This window comes from Vigna unguiculata, chromosome 1 (assembly GCF_037176805.1).
Source record: "Vigna unguiculata cultivar grain cowpea cultivar isolate G323 ecotype 2 chromosome 1, ASM3717680v1, whole genome shotgun sequence".
Classification (NCBI taxonomy): Eukaryota; Viridiplantae; Streptophyta; class Magnoliopsida; order Fabales; family Fabaceae; genus Vigna; species Vigna unguiculata.
This window is the reverse complement of record NC_140792.1, coordinates 45,918,508-45,936,817: the sequence shown is the minus strand read 5'-3', so window position 1 is coordinate 45,936,817 and position 18,310 is coordinate 45,918,508. Positions and strand designations below refer to the sequence as shown.

At 30.6% G+C, this 18,310-nt stretch overlaps 3 protein-coding genes across 6 annotated transcripts; 1 reads left to right on the top strand and 2 right to left on the bottom strand.

The window, feature by feature from the left end:
• Positions 1–369: 369 nt before the first annotated feature.
• On the bottom strand, positions 370–1,995 carry LOC114192450 (U-box domain-containing protein 21-like). The gene has a single exon (XM_028082178.2). It carries the CDS (start codon positions 1,918–1,920, stop codon positions 580–582), a length of 1,341 nt encoding a protein of 446 aa, XP_027937979.1. The 5' UTR covers positions 1,921–1,995; the 3' UTR covers positions 370–579.
• Positions 1,996–3,161: 1,166 nt separating this feature from the next.
• On the bottom strand, positions 3,162–6,048 carry LOC114196307 (zinc finger protein 4-like). Of its 3 annotated transcripts, none has more exons than XM_028086912.2 (2): positions 5,771–6,048; positions 3,162–4,279 (listed from the first exon to the last, which is right to left on the bottom strand). In XM_028086912.2, exon 2 carries the CDS (start codon positions 4,173–4,175, stop codon positions 3,426–3,428), a length of 750 nt encoding a protein of 249 aa, XP_027942713.1. In that variant the 5' UTR covers positions 4,176–4,279; positions 5,771–6,048; the 3' UTR covers positions 3,162–3,425. The 3 variants fall into 3 exon arrangements, with proteins under 3 accessions (XP_027942713.1, XP_027942719.1, XP_027942728.1); XM_028086918.2 differs by having other exon boundaries at positions 5,383–5,971; XM_028086927.2 differs by having other exon boundaries at positions 5,531–5,971.
• A 7,975-nt stretch (positions 6,049–14,023) lies between these two features.
• On the top strand, positions 14,024–17,883 carry LOC114163519 (protein GAMETE EXPRESSED 1-like). 2 transcript variants are annotated; one of them, XM_028047828.2, is made up of 7 exons: positions 14,024–14,374; positions 15,369–15,886; positions 15,975–16,562; positions 16,635–16,761; positions 16,840–17,026; positions 17,102–17,249; positions 17,326–17,883. In XM_028047828.2, the coding sequence occupies exons 2-7, from the start codon at positions 15,411–15,413 to the stop codon at positions 17,585–17,587; spliced, it is 1,788 nt and encodes a 595-aa protein (XP_027903629.2). In that variant the 5' UTR covers positions 14,024–14,374; positions 15,369–15,410; the 3' UTR covers positions 17,588–17,883. The 2 variants fall into 2 exon arrangements, with proteins under 2 accessions (XP_027903629.2, XP_027903633.2); XM_028047832.2 differs by lacking the exon at positions 14,024–14,374 and having other exon boundaries at positions 15,217–15,886.
• The last annotated feature ends 427 nt before the right edge of the window (positions 17,884–18,310 follow it).

Below are 18,310 nucleotides of genomic sequence, written 5' to 3'. Positions count from 1 at the left end.
TTTAAAAAAAAGATCTGATGCATCATGACTAGGATTGTCACCACACCATCATTGCTTCCACTCTTGATCATCACCACCAGCTCCACTGTAGTAAAAATCATGTCCCAAGTCAAGGTCTTTTTGGCTTCAACATATCCTAAGGGCTAACAAATTTGAAGAGTGAAGTACTTTTCAGTTTTACCCTAAATAACATGTTTTAGCATAAAGATGCTTGAATTAGCTTTAGCAGTGTCATTGAGTGGTGTTACTTTTCTCATCACTGCATCTTTTTGTACATTTGATTATTATTTTTTTCAAGTGCTTGTTGGTTTTATGGAACTTGCTTCAGAATCAATCGGCAAAAAATTCAATACACCATATGAAACACAATGACACAAAGATGTTTCTCTGTATTTGCCAGAACAATGATTGTTGTATTGTAACTAATTACATGGAATCAATTTTCCAAGAAAGAATTGAAAGAATCAAAAGAATGTTTGAGCCTACAATTTCTATGCTTTGTTCGTGTGTGTATCTTTTTACATCAAAGAATTGTATGTTTCAATAAAATGAAGGAATCTAATTCCCATTCTTCATTAATCAGAATGACTTCTTAAGATACTTGAAATCCGATGATGAGTCAGTGCAGGTCGCTTTGTTCCTATAACCGTTCAACAGTTTTAACAACTCTGTAGCATTTTCCTTTGTGCTATCATCACAACCAACCTGCAGTAAAACCAAGAGCTTTTGAAAAGTCCCTAGTTGAACTGCTTCAATCAGAGCTCCCTCCTCCTTCTTGTCAAAAATCTTCTTAAGAATAGAGACAACAAAACTTGAAGCCAATGGTGACACCCTCAGAAGCTTCTTAACGACAAGAGGCAAAGTAAGAGCATTGTTCATAACAACCTCCTTCCCCATCTGGATATCACAAACGCAATCCAAAACCCCAAGTGCCTTCTCACACACCCCTTTATCTCCATCAACAATAGCCTCAACCAAAAGTGAAACCAAATCCAACTCCACGAATCTTTGAGCAATTTCCCCTCTGTTCTCAGCTGAAGACACCAATTTAAAAATTGTTGCCAAACAAGCCTTGGTGGAAGCACTCCCAGTAGGCTCCCTAATCATTTTAACCAAAGCTTCAGCCACTTTTCCAACTTTGGCCAATTCTTGAACATACACTTGCCTGAGCAACAAAGCAGCACTTTGCCTTGATGCAAGGTCTTTACCCTCTAGAAACCAAACCAGGCAATTCAATGAAGCTTTTGAACTCAATTTAGACACACCCTCTTCCCCAAGTGGGATCATCCATGTCAGCACCTCCAAAATCTCCTCCAAAACAACCACATGCTTGTCAAAAGAGTCACCGCTTGAGAAACAATCAAAGGCGTGTGCAAGAACTGCATCGGCAGCATTGCCAGCATCAGTTCTGGCACGATTCCCAATTATGCACCTCCTGTTCCTCTCATCTCTCCCCCAATCCTTAATCTTCAAAACCAACTCCTGGCACTTTTTGTCATCCCCCCGCCGACAGGCCGACAAGATCCTCGTACATGTCTGAGAAACCTCGTAGGTGGAGAGAGGAATCCGAGGAGTGGGGATCCTCTCAATCCCATAAGAGCTGTTTTCAACGCACCAATCCTGAATCATCCTACGAATGGCATGGTTGGGGATGTTGTCAAAGTTTGTGAGGACCTGGTTGGTGACGGGGCAGGTTTTGTTCCCTCCCTCGATCCACTTCTCAATGCTCACCCTGTCGTAGGTGATGCCGGTTGATAAAGTCACCGGGTCCGTCATCAGCTCCAAACTCACCGGACACCGAAAGTGGTTGGGGATCACAACCTCCACCTCCAACTCACCACCACAACCACCACCTTGAATCTGTCCCTTCTCCTTCTTGGCACGACGGAAAACATTTCTTCTAGTCCAAGACAACACCATTTTGATGATGATCTTTGTTTCTTTGTTTCTTTGGTTTGGTGTGAATGAGAATATGATATGAAAAAAAGAAGTTTGTGTGGTTGGTATATATATAGGTGGAGGAGGGTGTGAGATAAGGAAGGGTCATAAAGGTGGTACACGGGTCAAAGGTAGCTAGGTGAGATGAGTGGTTCAACCAGGAACGTTTCAAATCAATTGAACTCAAATAATAAAGTATTCTATATCTATGGTGTGTGAGAGCTTTTCAACGTTGACCATTGAAAGTTTGAAGGAGAAGTATGATTTGTGGAATAGTGATGCTACCAAACGCTCTTAAATCACTTAACAAAGTTGTAGTTGTACGATATTTTGTAGTAGCTGAAGTAGATTACATTCAGAACAGAGAATTTTTTGGTGTAGCTCTTCGCGTTGTGCTAACGTTGTAGCGTGTACGCGTGAACCTCTTTGTAATCGCGTTATATTAGCCGTGTAGGCGCAGCGAGTTTTATTTTTAAAATAGTAACTGGCATGTTTTAAGTTATTTTTATATATAGATATTTTATTTCCAAAAAATTAATATTATTTTAGAAATATTATTTTATTATAAAGATAAAAGTACTATATAAAATTGCATTTCAAAATAAACATAACATGAAAGTCGTTAATTAATTTCAAATAGTAGAATCATAAAGATAAAATCACTTACAATGACAAATAAAATGTAACATACCTAGATTAATAAAAAATATTGCGAGCAAGTTGACACAAATTCCATGGGAATGTTGTGAAGATTTTTCATTTATGGGATTCTCTATTACTTGGGGAAACTTGTCTCTTTTCTTCTTTATGGGTTACTAACTTTCTCTACAAGGTTCAAACGTTCTCTAAAGTAAGACTAAAGCTTCTTATAATATAAAGTTCATTTTTTTAATTTTTCAAAATCTACTTTTAGTCTTTAACTCTGTTCACTTGGACATTGGTCTGTGATACATTTGCTCACTGGATTGTACTCTGTTAGACGAATCCTTAAAAAGTAATTTTTATTTTACATCTAACATTCCCTTAGCATATTTTACATCACTACATTCCCTTAAAAAGTTGAGTTTATTTCAGTTCTCGGAGATGTGTTGGACATCTCTAGGAATATTTAATTAGAAGATATAAATTTGTAAGTCTCAATTATTTTTCTTATGATTAAAGAAGCAAAATAGTTCAATATTCAACATGGAAAATGACAGAAAAACACAATTGAAGTTCAGTAATTTACAGTAGAAATAAAACATGATTTATTTGGCAAACACAGAACCTGGAAACTTGTCCTCTCAAAGTAATTATACAGTAACAAATACAGAGAAAAACACCAAACCAAGGATTTGTAAGAGGAAAACCTGAGAACAAAATCACATGAGATCAGCAAGTTTAACAATGAAAGTGATCAATCTGGCACCATTGCTTTCATGCATGTCGTACTGTACAGAAATACGATAAATAAATAGCAGAAGCCAGAAATTTGTCAAATAATCCCTTTAAAGTTTCAATGTCAACTCAGGTGTTGAGTTCTCTATGTCAACCGGTGGATGATTCACCCCAGTAAAACTCAAATTAGAGGTTCCACTCAGTGTGAAATTCTGATGAGTATGGCCTCCATTAGAGGGAACCTGATGGTAACTACCTTGCCACAAGAGTTCTGCTTCATCCTCCTCCAAGAATATTGGAAAACCAACATATCCTTGCTCAAATCTTGCACTGCTTTTCATCTCAGAAGGCCTCATTGTTGGTGAAAAGCCGTGGTGCAGTGAAGAGTGTGCCTTTATCCCCAAGGACCTGAAAGAACCATGAAGAGGGAGAGATGCAAGACTGGCATACCTCTCAGAGAAAAACCCCATGCGTAAGGCTCTCTTTGCTAATGTTCTTTCTCTCTTGTGTGCATTTTGGTGGCCTCCAAGAGCCTGAGAACTCAAAAACTTGCGGTTACAGTAATTGCAAGAGAAGACCCGTGGCATGGTTTGAGAGGGAGGATCGTTGTTGTTGCTCTCGCTGGTAGTGCTTGAGAATGAGAGTCCTGTTGAATCTGTAACCACCAAGTCACTGTTGTTGAAGTTGAGAGTTAAGTCAAGGGAGATAGCATCTGAATGGAGATGAAATTCTATTGGTTTATGGGGAGAGTTGGTGAGGTTGTCACTGCAAGGACCTGCATAGGTTTCTTGAACCTGGCTTCTAACTTCAGATTCATATTCTGCTGAGGCCACCACTTCAAGATCAAAGTGTTGTTTCATGATTTAGCTATGCTGAGTTCCAAACTAATTCACCAAACAAGTGAAACAATCCACCTTCAGTGAAAGATCCATTTAAGAGCTTGCAGTGAAAGAACTGATTGGTCCTGCAATGAAAATTCAACAGTTAGTAAACAACCTATGCTTTATTTTTCCTTTGTGGAAAACGTACACTTAGTGGTGGCAGCCTGGCACATATACACATTTTCATTGACATGGAAATGATGGCATGTTCTGTGATTCAAGTGCCTTGATAAGTCTACTTTCTGCTAAAAAAGCATTTGTACTGGGCACTTCGTTTTGCGTTATGTTGGCCTACCTAAATGGTAAAAGAAGCAGCCACTAACATCATACATCAACACATGATTCGAAATTTTTGGTATATTGGTTAAACCCAGAAATGTACAATAAAAGCCACTGGTACCTCACCTTCTTTCTAACAAATGGGACTCATCAATGATACAACCCCATAATGATAAAAATCTACAAAACCAGATTCTTTTTCCTTTCTTTCTTTTTGTAGTCTCCCTCAGTTTTCCCCCCATTGTTATTGAATTTGTTATTTTAATGGTAGATCTGAAATCAAGTGCAATGGCCAGATATTTTCTTCAATTGTTTTTTAAACCAAAAATCATTTCTAAGTATGAGTCAGAGACCAAATATTGGCTAGCACAATATGAACCAATTACACTCTTCCTAAGCATGGATTCTGGATCTTATCTTACGTTTGTTGAGTAGGACTATGGCTAGTATATTATGCTGTTTGTTGCTCTTCCAAGAAAAACAAGAATCCTAAATGTATGATTGAAATTTAAAGTTGAACTAGATACCTATAAACCAATTCATTTTTGGAAATTCCACTAAACTCTTCATGCAAGGAACTGTTTCTGATTGAATCTTACCTGCATATGTTTGTTATCTGGCCCACTATTTTGTAAGTATATGAAAATCTGGAATGAGGTAGCTAGGAGACATGTCATGAACTATAAGTTGACCAATAAATAGTGAGTTTATACTCACCTTGGACCGAGCACTATCATGGATCTATGAAATCAAATTCCTATTACTTAATAGTATCAACCTACTCAGTTATGATCTGATATATTAATCTGGAGTTTTTATTAAAGATTATCTATGTACAGATTTTCAAGAACCAAATCACTGAGGAGCAACATTGAGACAGTAAAAGATAGGGTGAGTAAGTAGCTACCATGTTATTGTTAGCACCCGGGACAACGAAAAACCAAGATATAAAATATTGAGGAATAACAACTTGTGCAATATCCCAAGTCATAGTTGCAAGCAGATACTTGTTTCATTTTGTTCAATTCCAATTCTTGGAGGGAAACAAAAATTACTTGTAAAAGTATAGAGAGGAAAGTGACTTCAGAATTTGGTGATGGGGTAAAGAAGGCAAAAGTAGAGCACAGAAGGGTTGAGGAAACGTTGGAAGGTAGGATCCAGAAAACATGTGATCTTTGCAGTGATTGAAAGTTGTTGAGAAACGAAGAAAGAGAGTAAAGAGAAGCAGAAAAGCAAAGCAAGAAGAGAAGCAGCAGTTGAGTACAGGGGATGACAGTAGAAGAGTATCACATAACCTCTCTCAAGTAAGTTTGAAGATGAAGTGAAAGTAGCTTGCTTCCGAGATCACCAATAAAAACTGCTTTGAAATTGAAGACATTTATGGTGTATCTCCCTTGTTGTTGCTTCTCTTGGTGTGGTTGATTATGAGAAGACAAAACAAGTCCATGTGGTTTTCATGTTCCTTAAACACTAATAATGGGAGGGTAGGGGGAGAGCTAAGAGGTTTGATTGGTCTAACATTAAAATACAATGTAAGTGAAAAGGAATAAAAATTAAAAAAAGAAAAGGAGTAAACAGCGACAGTGAGATTGTGGGAGTTTAATTATGGGAAAACAAAGGTAAGATGGGACTGGTGGGTTAAGGGGATAGAGAAATCAGAACACAAGGTATCGGCATCTATCCATTTATCTCAATAATGTTGAATTAAGTCTGAATATTATTAGAAGTTTCAGATTAGTGATAAATGTCGGTTTATTTTATATAAATACGTGTAAATTTTATTTTATGAGTTGATTTTATAGAATTAAGTAGATTTAAAATTTATTTATTAATTATGAATTTAAATTTATTATATCAATATTTATTTAGTTTTATAAAAAGATGAGTGGGTGCAATAATAGTAAAAAAAAGTATTAAATATATTTTTGTTTCTCAACTTTTAGTGAATTTTGAAATTAGTTCCATATCAAAAATTTTAATCAATTTAGTCCTTCATCTTTAGAAATGCGTAGATTTAGTTCTTTTAATCAAATTTTGTTAAGTTTATTATAAGTTTCAAACGCGTTTTATGATATTATTTGAGTTAGCATTCAAGCAAAAATGGGTCGAACGATGTAAACAATTCAAATAATATCATAAAATATACTTAAATGTAACAAAATCTGATTAAAATGACTAAATTCACACATTTTTTAAAATAAATGACTAAATTAATCAAAAATTTTGAAGAGGAATCAACTCTAAATTTCACTTAAATTTGAGGAAAAAAACATATTTAATCAAAAAAAAATTGTTATTTGTAAACTATATCTAATTCAAGCATGTTTTTCGTGCAGAAATTTTGAATGTTTGAGGCAATGGTGTATAAGGGTTGTTTATTTTTGGTAGAATGTTATGGATTTTAAAGGCAAAGGAAAGAAAAGGAGTGGTTGGTTGGTGACGTATGTAAAAAGGGTGAAAGCAAGAAGCAGGTTGATTGAACATAGTATGGGGAAGAAGGTAAGAGTGTGTAGTGATTGTTCCCAGAAAAGATTCTCTTGTCTGTGTGTTTTGTTTCTCTCTCTTGCCCACTCCAAAAGTGGTTCAGATAAGTCCACAATGCATGGGGTCGCGGCTGCTTTCTTTCATAGTTTCATATATTCCATCCATCACATCCAGTTTAGACTATGTTCTGCCTCTATCATTATTTCTTTTTCCTGTTTATTTTTCTTTAATGAATAAGTTAAAAAGTTAAGTACTGTACAATGAAAAAAAAATCACAAATATATTATTATCTGGGTTTTAGGTGGAAGACAATATTTATTTATTGATATATGTATAGAAGTGCTAAACACTTGTACATATGCATAAATAAATAATTACGGTGATAAAATAAGTTAGTCTTGATTTAGTTGAGTTAAAAATAAGTTAATACCTATCAAATATTTTTTTAAATTTGTTCTCTTTTATTTATATACCAGTCTGCATCTGTTTTATTTTATGAGACAATAATAATATTATCTTAACATATTTATTTTTGGTAGTTAAGGTCGATTGGTCGCATTAAATGGGATAATCGTTCTTCTAAGTCATTTTTTATTTGTCTATATTGATCGAAGTATTTGTCAAAGATAATGTGATACTAAAATTAATTCGATTTAAATGTAAAGATAATAAATGTGTAATTAATATGTAACATATTACTTTATTTGGTCCTTAGTTATATTTTTTTAATAAACTTCTTATTAGAAACGAGATCCAAATTCATTTAAACTTGATTACTAACTTAGTTAGAATTATTTGTTTGTCTTAAGCTATTGATTTTTCTTATTAAGATAACAAGTTAGGTTTGGTTGACGAACTGACTCACTCATTCACCGGTTAGTCCATACTGTATAATTTTATAACATCATAATGACAGATCTAAGATCCTAAGTCAATGAGTCTATTTAAAAATTATTTGAATCTCAATCTAACAATTTATGGACAAAATTAGAGAAAAAGGTATATAAGATGACAAGAGATAAAATAATATTTTTCAAATATTTTGTAATTATAAACAAAACTAGGGGTGTCCTTATACACCCTTCATGTATATGTAGGTCCACCAATGTAATATCATATATGAAAACAAATAAAAAATTTTAAACACAAACTCTATGTTTCAACCTTAAATTTATTAACATATACCAGTAAAAACACATGTATTGTGAGCATGTGTGTTTATTATTTTATAAATAAAATAGAAGTAAAACTATAATTATAAAAATAAATAAATTTTACAATTTGGCTATAGATAGTTTTTATTTATTTTTTAGATGATTTTTATTTATTTACTTTTAAAAAGTGGTTAAATTTAAAAAAAAATAGTTAAATTAAAAAAGTAGTCATTTAAAAAATAAAATTAAAAAAAATATAGACAAAAAGTAATTTTCTTTATACAATAAAGTATTGATTAAGAAGATTTATACTCATATTCAATAAAAAACAAAATTCAATTATAATAATTTAATACATAAATAAATTATATTATATATTTTAAAAAGTAATATTACTTTGATATTTAAAATATAATAATTATTTTATAAAATAGACCGAGCTTTACGTATCAAATTAAATAAACAAGAAAAAAATCACTTGATTAATTTATATTACAACATGAATTTCCAGTCGATTCATCAAACTATATTTTGATAGTTCCAATTAATTAATGTAGACAATATAAATAAAAAAACAACAACAATTTATTAACAAAACCCACAGCTATACATTAACCATGCATTATAAACATTAGAGTTTAACTTGTATAATTTGACAACTGTATTTAGTATTTTCGATTCAAATATTAGTACACATGATTGTGATATAATAAATCATTATCTTTGAATAAAATCATAAAGTTGTATGAACAATGTTTTTTCTAAATTATTTGTTACACTATTCATTTACAATTTATAAATGAATGAGTTTATTTCAAATAAAATCTAAACTTGGTTAAGAATCAATACAATTAAAAATTTAACTTATTATGTATATTTTCAGCATTCAATTTAAAATTAATATAATTAAAGTTTACTTTTTTTTTTCAACTGCAACATTTACTATTTTTTTTATCAAATAAAAGTTAAATTTATTTGTGCTGCACTCTTCACTTTCTTAACATAATAAATTTTAATTAAAATATTTAATATTTATAATAGTGGCGGAGCTTGATACACTCTAGGGATCTTGGTTCTTCTCAATTTTTTAAACCTTGCTCAATAAAATATGATATTATATTTTTATTATTTTAAAATATGAATATTCAAACAATTATTTTTCTTAAAGATAAAACTCAATCAACCATTAAATTTGAAAATATGAAGACAAAATAAAAAATATTTATCATACTTAGTTGATTGTTCACTATTAATTAATAATTCTGTTATTAAGTTGTTAATATTATATTCGATAAACAATTAGTTTAAAATTTTACTTTAACTATTTTATTGTATCGTAAGATGTTCTTAACTATTAAATTTTAAAGAATTTATCAACTATATATTTGAATTATGTTCTTAACCTAATCCCTGAATCTTAAATTCTTTTAAATAACTTTTTTTATAATATTTTATCAAATACGGGATTACAAAATAAAATGGAAAATAAATTTTGTACACAATATAATTATTTATATTAAAAGAAAAAATTAAAAATTTTAGTTTTAATTTAATTATTAATGAATTCAATAATTTGAATGAATATAAAAATCTATTGGATATATGTGATTTTTTTATAACTATAATTATATCAAATTTTATATTTATTTTTATTATATTAGTGATAATAACAAAATATAAATATTTTTGGTATCTTATTTTAGTTTTCCACGATCAAGATTTAACACTGTTTATATATATAACAAATTTTTATAAAAAAAAATATACAATTTTATACAATTTTATATGATTTTATGAGTGTTTTACTATTTTTATCAATAATCCCAGTTTTAACTGCTTGATAACAAATAAAATACATATACCCAAGTCTTCATAAGACTACCAAAGTTGACCTGTACTTTTTATTGTTAGTATAATATTTTTTGTTAGTTAATTATGTGAATTACATATTTTTTTATTATATTATAAATAATGATAAAATACCAATATTTTAAGTATATTACTTTTATTTTCCAGTAACAAGATTCGTTACTTTATATATTCTTTCGTGAGACCATCAAAGTTGACCACACTTTTATTGCTAGTATAATAATAAAATTAATTAAAGATTTTGAAATCAAAATTTCTATTGATTTTTGCAGTCCAATAACTCCTTCTTGAAGAATGCCTACTAAATAATCCATTAAGGCTACTAAACACATGTTAAAAACAATCAGTGGTTTTTTAATCACATCACGCTAATCCAGAAAAATATTTCTAAAAACTCCGACATGAAACTAGGCATAACATTGTACCCACGTGCGTCTTATCTTAGTCCAATCGAAATTAGATCTCACATTAAAGTAATTGTTAAGAATGCCTTTTTTTCTCGATAATCCAAGAGAATTATAAGACATTATCAAAAGCTGATATTATTTTGCATCAAGAACAAACTCATAATGCATGTGCTCTCAAACCCAACATCCCAAAATAACTTTTTTATAATAATTGTAATTAACGTTTCTTATTATTTTATTTATGTTTTTACAGTAAATAAAGTAGTAGTCGTTTTTTCAAGTTCACCCTGTGTAAACTAACTTAAAAGCTAACAAGTAAGAATATAATTGAAAAAAGTTAACATTATCTTAAATTTCAAAACAACAAATAAATAAAAAAATTTCTTAAAAAAAATTCAACACTTAGGTAATGCTTGTTTCTAAGAATCACATTACATTTGGAGAGTCAAATTTAAAAATAGTATAGCTAGAGATGCTATTCCTAAGTATATTTAAAAGATGGTTCGATTACACGTTATTGCTTTTAGGAATATTTTTGAAACTTTAGAATAATAATTTAAATAAATAAAGTAAAAATGCAATGGTGAATAATTTACATATATCCTGATGAGAATAGTTGTTGATTATAAAATTGAAAATACCTAAAACACAAAAAGAAAAAGAAATGGTAATTAAAGAAACATCCCTGAAGAAAGTACAGAAAGATAACGTGTGTTGATGTGTGTTGTGGTTTATTGAGTCATCACAGAGATGGCACGTGAGAAAGTGAGAGTTCACCTTTTGGTCATGCCAAATAGAGACATGTCCATGTTTCCGCCGCTTACACCCACCACTGCCAACTTGGTTCCCAGTTCCCACCTATCATCACAAACCCTAAACCCATAACCATGTTATAATATTTCTCTCACCATTATTGTGCAGTGCAGAGTATTTAATATTAACACCCTCTCTTCATAATTGCACTTTATTATTATATTCTCCTATGCTTGCTTCCTTTAAATTTGTTTAGTCTAAACATTTAGTTAGTGCTGATTAGTAATAGGCTTACTCATAATTCATAGCCACTACGTACCCATGCCTTTTTTTTATATACATACATACACATGATTCCTTTGGGAGATAAAAACATGATGGATGATTTTGGATGCTGCATGACACTGTCACCAAATTAAACATCAGTATAGAAACTCATAACATTCTTCCAATCCAAATCAATTTTGTATATGATACATTCATTTCATTTTCTTTTATAAATTAAATATTATTTTAGTCTTTAAACTTGATATAAAAAGTAAAATTTATAATATTTCAAACTTTGACAAATAATTTAGTTCTCAAATTTAAAATATAAAAGGATTTTAAATATTTTAATCTAAGAATATCAATTTTTTTTTACATTTTAAACATTATTTTAGAATGACATTTGAACTCTATCAAATAATATAAATATTTCAAATGTCAATATAAAACATCTTTTAATATATAAAATAAATTTAATTATATTTATTTATTTTCAAAATTTGAAGATTAAATTATATCAAATTTGAGACGAGAACAAATTTTAATTTTAACGTATAAAATTTTCGAGACTACAAAATATTTAAGGCTTTCTTTTATTTATTCAAATCACATCAGCATGATATTAAGTAGTTCTATTTGCTTTTTGTTTAACTCTACAACTATACCAACTCAATTCGAACCTGCGTTTTTCTTCCTGCACTCCCAATTTTTCTTCCTGCACTTCCAAATTTGACTGTGAAGACTATTATATCTTTCAAAAAAATAAAAATAAATTATAAATTAAATATTTCCACAGTCTGCACACCAAGAATGAAATTCAGTACTTCGGTTTTTGAAAGCCGGTAACACCGGTTTCTGAAAATCGGTAACCCCAATTTTTGTTTTTTATTTTTTTATATATATTTTTATATATTTTAAAATTATTTATATATAATTATATTATTCATATTAAGTTTAAGAAAATTTTTAATAATTTTATTTATATATTTTTTAGTTGTATATCTTTATTGTTTAAAAATAAAAATTAATTTGATGGATGTAGGTTGATAAAAACGATTAAGGTTCTATCTCTGATCATAATAAAATTATTTCTCAATAAGTCATCAAGAAAGTATTAAAGTAAAAAAGAAAAGTAAGGATATAAATGATTATCTCAATATTTGTAATAAATCATTAATATTTAATTATAGTTTATGTATCTTAAATTTATGATTCTCCTATGATGTTTCTTCTGAATTAAGTTTTACCCAAATTAGTATGAACCCTAATTATGATTTTAGAAATTCTTTTATCAAATTGGCATGAACTTTAATTATATTTTTACCCAAATTAGTACAATCTTAAATTATGAAATTTAAAGGTTGTTGTGTTTTCTACTGAAATGGTAAAATTTATGGATATATCTTGTGTTGCATTACAATTTCTGCTACACATAATGAATTAGTTGGATAACCTTAATTTGAAATAGAAATTAGAATACCTCTAGTGTGTGAATTCAATGATTTAGAAGTATTAGAAATTAAAAAGTGCATACGTGAATCACTATATAAAAATAGTTTAAGTAAAAAAAATGAAGAACTTTTTGTTTAACTAGAAAATTAATTTATATATAAAATAATTAAATTTGGCACCCTAAATTTTTTATTTATGTTTCGCCATTGTTCCTATCTTGAAAATCGACAAAATCGGATTTTGAAAATTGGTAATACCGGGTTCTGAAAGCCAGTAACTCCGACTTCTGAAAGTCTGTAACTTCGGTTTCTGAAAGCCGGTAACTCCAGCTTCTGAAAGCCGGTAACTACAAACTGAAAGGGTAGCAGCGGAAATATAAAAATTTTGAGGGTGTAGGAAGAAAAATTGGGGGTGCAGGAAGAAAAACCCTTCAAAACTATGAAGCTGGTAAATTAGATGGTAAGAGTTTTGGGCCTTTCAGGGATAAAATTGAGGCTTGCTATTCACACCCAGTTTTCAACGTTTTGACCCTAAGTTTTGATTTTGTAACTTTTTTTTTAAATGTCAATAATGGAATACTGTTTCTACAGTATACATAGGAAAAATGTATTTATGTTTCAATCTTAAATTTCAGATACCTATACATAAGGAAAACACTTTTTTTTGTTGAATAAAAAATTGTTGTCGGTAATTGTCCAACAATTTCATTTCATGATTTCCGCTCAGAATCGTAGCTTTATTTAAGATTTTGTTCATGCAAGTTGACGTTGATCTCGATCAATACACCAGCTATATAACTGTTCATATAAATAATATTTATAATACTAATAAGACTTAATTACTTTCGTTTGTTCATTGGAATAAATTTAAATTTAGTTTTCTAAATTTAAAATTTTTTATTGTAGTCATTGAAATATCTAAAAATATTTTTAATACCTAAACACTAAATTGGAAGAACCAAAAGACCTTCTTAAAATCGTTTTAGTTTCTACATAGTAAATTTGAGGGATCAAATATATGTGTTTTTCAAATCCAAGAAAATAAAATATAATTTAGAAATGAAAACCGAGTTGCTATCAAATTTAAACTTTTCTTTATCAGAATCCAAAATCTTGAGTAAAAGAACAAAACTTTTCAATTCAAAATCTTTATTAAACGAAAAAACTGTATGAAATGAAGCACACAAAAACAATTCATAGGACAGTGAAATCTATCCCGACATCAAGTCCAGACATTTTTTGTTGTAGAAAACCAAGAAACAAAAAACCAACAACAACAGAGCGGAAAAGATTATCACTGCAGTACGCCGGAGCACCACCATCACCACCGCCAAACAGTTACTGCCTCTTTCATCGAACGCCTTATATTCCTTCTTAAAAGCATTGTAACGGTTACCACAGCGTTATGTCTTTCCAGCGGGGAAGAGTTGTATCAAATGCTCTCTTCTATATAAGCTTTACAAATTCATTTTCACAATCTTGCAAACACCTTACCTACAGTATCCGCGCTTCAGGTTTGTACCCTGCGTTTCATTATAACATAATATATGATTTTTTTATTTAATTTTATTTTTGTGACTTAACAATTTATTATATTAACATATAGTTTTTGTGAAGTGCATGCATCCACTTTGTGACTTATACCTGCATTCATACACACAAGAAGTGAAGATTTTGTTTCATTTTCTCTTTCATTCATTCATCTACTTTCTATTTTTCTTCTTCAATGGTGCAATATTTAAGCAATGTTATTAATTTACTTGCTATTTAGTCATCAGAATGCTGATTTTAACATATAATCATAGTACCAAAGGATACCACAGATTTTTCTTTTTAACACTTTCTTGTTCTGCTTCACCCCTGTTTAGAGAATTGTCGATATTATTTTGCGCAATTCTCATTTGTAGTCACTTTATTTTATTTAAAGACAATTATGTTACGCGCATTTGATGCTGGATGCTTTCACATTATTATTTTTTTATTGTTGCTTAGAGATACTAAATTCGGTCTTATGTTTTCGTAGATAATGATGGGTGATTAATACAAACCATCTCTTTCATGATGTGAAGTTGTAAAACAATGAATTATCTGAAATCCAAAATGATGACATATTCATTGTTTTTTGTGATTTGTTGTTTGAAAGAAAGGAAAGTTTTCTGGTTCTGTTTTTCTTTGTGCCGACTTCATATTTCTTGGTTTCCAAGTTTATCTTTCCTTACATATCCCTTTCAACCATAGTCCAAATTAAACTTAAATTATTGCAACATTCCACTTGTTGAAAATAGAGGATCTGTCAAGGTAGACTTTCCTTATAGATCTTTATTCGCTTTCTCTTTCTGTGTCTCTCAATTAATTGTGAAATGCATGTACTGCATACTACCTAACAGACATTTTGTATTTGTTTTCCACATTAAAAAGAAGGAAACAATCGCGTCTTAGTTTTGTAGTGCAGCATGAGGTAGTTGTTTTTGGTAGAAAAAGTTAATTATCTTACGTTGTTTGATGCAGGGTTGCAAAACTTTGACATAAATTCTCTGGTTAAATTCTCCTATGGGTGGTGGGAGTCCTCTTCTAGCTATTATTTTGTTTTCATTCTTGCTAAGAAGTGAGTCCTGGGGATGGTTTTCATCATCAAAGGAGCCTCCCTCTAGTGACAGGACTTATTCCAATGGAGGCAATTTTAAAGGTTCTAGTGCCGAGTTCTCCATTGAGGCCTTCAACGACCAAAAGGGCCTGAAGTTAATAGATAATGCTCAGAAGAAAATGATTAGCTCAAACTCTTGTTGGCAAAATGCATATCAACATCTTTTTGCTGGGTGTTCTGAGATCTTGGCAGTTGATGAGAAGAGATCTAGATTAGCTTGGCACTTAAGTGATTGCTTTCAGAGGGATTCTGGAAGATTTCCTTTTCCCCACTGTGACTCCAAAGCTTCTATTGCTTCATGCTTGAGAACCTTAGATGATCTTGCCCATAAGGTTTACCTTGAATTCTACCTTGAAACCAACACCATTTGTTATCAGTTGCAGTTAAGTGCAATTCCTTTTTCCAGTTTATATTCTATTATTTTTTATGTGTTTGTATCAACTTGACTAATGTTTTGTACACTTTCATAGGGCATATGCATTCAAACATGAAACTGAGAGACTTGTGACTGAATTAAAAAGTTCAGCCCAGTATGTTGAGGACAAGTTAGATAACATCGAAGAGAAATCAGAACGTCTATTACAGGGCTCTAAACGGGTTCATGATTCTCTTGATTTAATTGGTAGCCACACTCAACAAGTAGCTCAGACTGCTAGAAATCTGGAAGGTCATATAGATTCTGTATTAATTCATTCACAGAATGTTTTCGAGCAGACTACAAAAATTGCACTGTCACAATCACAGTTACAAGAAGGTCAAGAGGATATGAAAAGAAGTTTGGAGGATGGGGTAACAATGCTCAAAGAATCATATAATTATTTGGGAAAAGAAATTGAAAAGTTAAGGGATGAAGCCATTGAGATAGAGAACGAGGTAATTAAAGTTGGAGATGCCATGTCATTAAGGATGAACACCCTGCAAAGCAAAGCTGAAGATATTGGGAATATGGCTGGGCTTTCCTTAGACAAGCAACAACAGCTTTTAGATGGGCAATCCACAGCACTTGAGTCCCTAAACTCATTGATTTTGTTTCAATCCAAAGCACTAGAAGAGAGCAGGTAAGTTAACTCTCATAAATTTAAATACAGAGATTATATTTGGAAAATGTTGAGCTCCTTGGTGTGTTGCAGGAAAACCCTACAATATTTTGCAGAATATGGGCACAGACAACATGAAGAGCTTATTCGGCGTCAGGAACAGATTCAAGGATTTCATGATCATTTGATGGAAAATTCGAAGTCAATATTGTCTTCTCAGGTTTGTCATTAATTGTAAACTACTGGCTTTTGTACTTCATGGATTTTTTTAACCAGAACTTCTATTTCTACTTTACAGGAATCTTTTGAATTAAAGCAAGCTTCCATGTTTGTTGTTTTAGACCGGATTTTTGCTTTGCAAAATGCCTTGTTACTTGAATCAAGAATGATCAAAGCTTTCTTCGTTTATTCCATATCAATATTTGTCATCTTCATGTTGACCAGTACGAAGCAGACATACAGTATAAGGCCGTTCCTATATATTGGTATGTAACGACTAGTGTTTTTAGTTTATAAACCTCATTGTATATTTTTGACTAAATATTATTGGTTGTTTGCAGAGCTTTTTGCAACTTTCTTTGTGGAATTACTCGTTATTCGTTTAACGAGTGACAACACTGAGCTCCAAACCTGGATAATAAATGTGGCCCGATTATTATTCATGGTAGCTGCTTCGGTTCAAGTGCTACATGCCATTTGCACATACAAGTAAGTTTACAAACATTAAAATGTGCTATTTTGAATAAAATAAATTATATCTAAAAATTGTTTGTTAATCATGCAGGGACTATGAAACTTTGAACCATCAAATGCTGTTAACTCTAATTAACAAGGTTAACACCATGCAAAAACAAAAGGAATTGTCATGGGACGTGGATGCTGATTACGAGGACTGGTCTGAATGGGTAGATGCTGATTTACCAGATGATGTGAATAGTCTTGATGATCCTGATTACATACCTTCAGAAGTTGCAGAGAATTCAATCACACCTATGAAAAATTATAACCTACGCTCTCGCAATCTTTACCATTCCATACTAATTTAGAAAATTATAATTTTGTGTATTAGTAGGTTTTTTATGTATTTAACGGTTTTTGCAATGATTCTTGTAAATTTGAGTTAAGAGTTGATACCAGAGGAAGGAAAGTTGGTTGGGGGGCTTGAACAATTTCGAGAAGTAGTAAACTTATTGCTGCCTCTGTGCAAGATAGTTGTCCCAGTGGAAACACAATATCATTATGTGACCATTTTGGTATGTTGCATGACTGCATCAGTGATGTTGTGCATTCTTCAAGCTAATGAGTGATTTTATAATAAGTTCAATATTTATCTAATTTGTAAGTTCCCTTTTTTTTTCCTCCTTTGGATAATATAATTGTCACTTAATTTGCGGAAGATTTTATTAAAAGATATCCCTTCACTTTTCCAGGATTTTTAAGAAAAGATAAGGAGAAATTATAAACTTACGAGAGAGACTGGTGCATTTTACTTTTTATTGATTTAGTCATATTTGAAAAAAATATAATAATAATAATATATTAATTTTAACTATAAGGTCAATAATTTTAGATTTTATTCTATTATAACTTTATTTTTTATCTATTACATTACATCACTCACAAATTTCATTTCAAAATTCATTTATTTATTTTTATTTTCAAATCCTTTAAAAGAAAATATATAAATTTTACTTTTAAATTCATCCAAATATATTTACTCACTCTTCCTCAAATTCATTTTCTAAAAAAAAACATTTGAACCTAATATT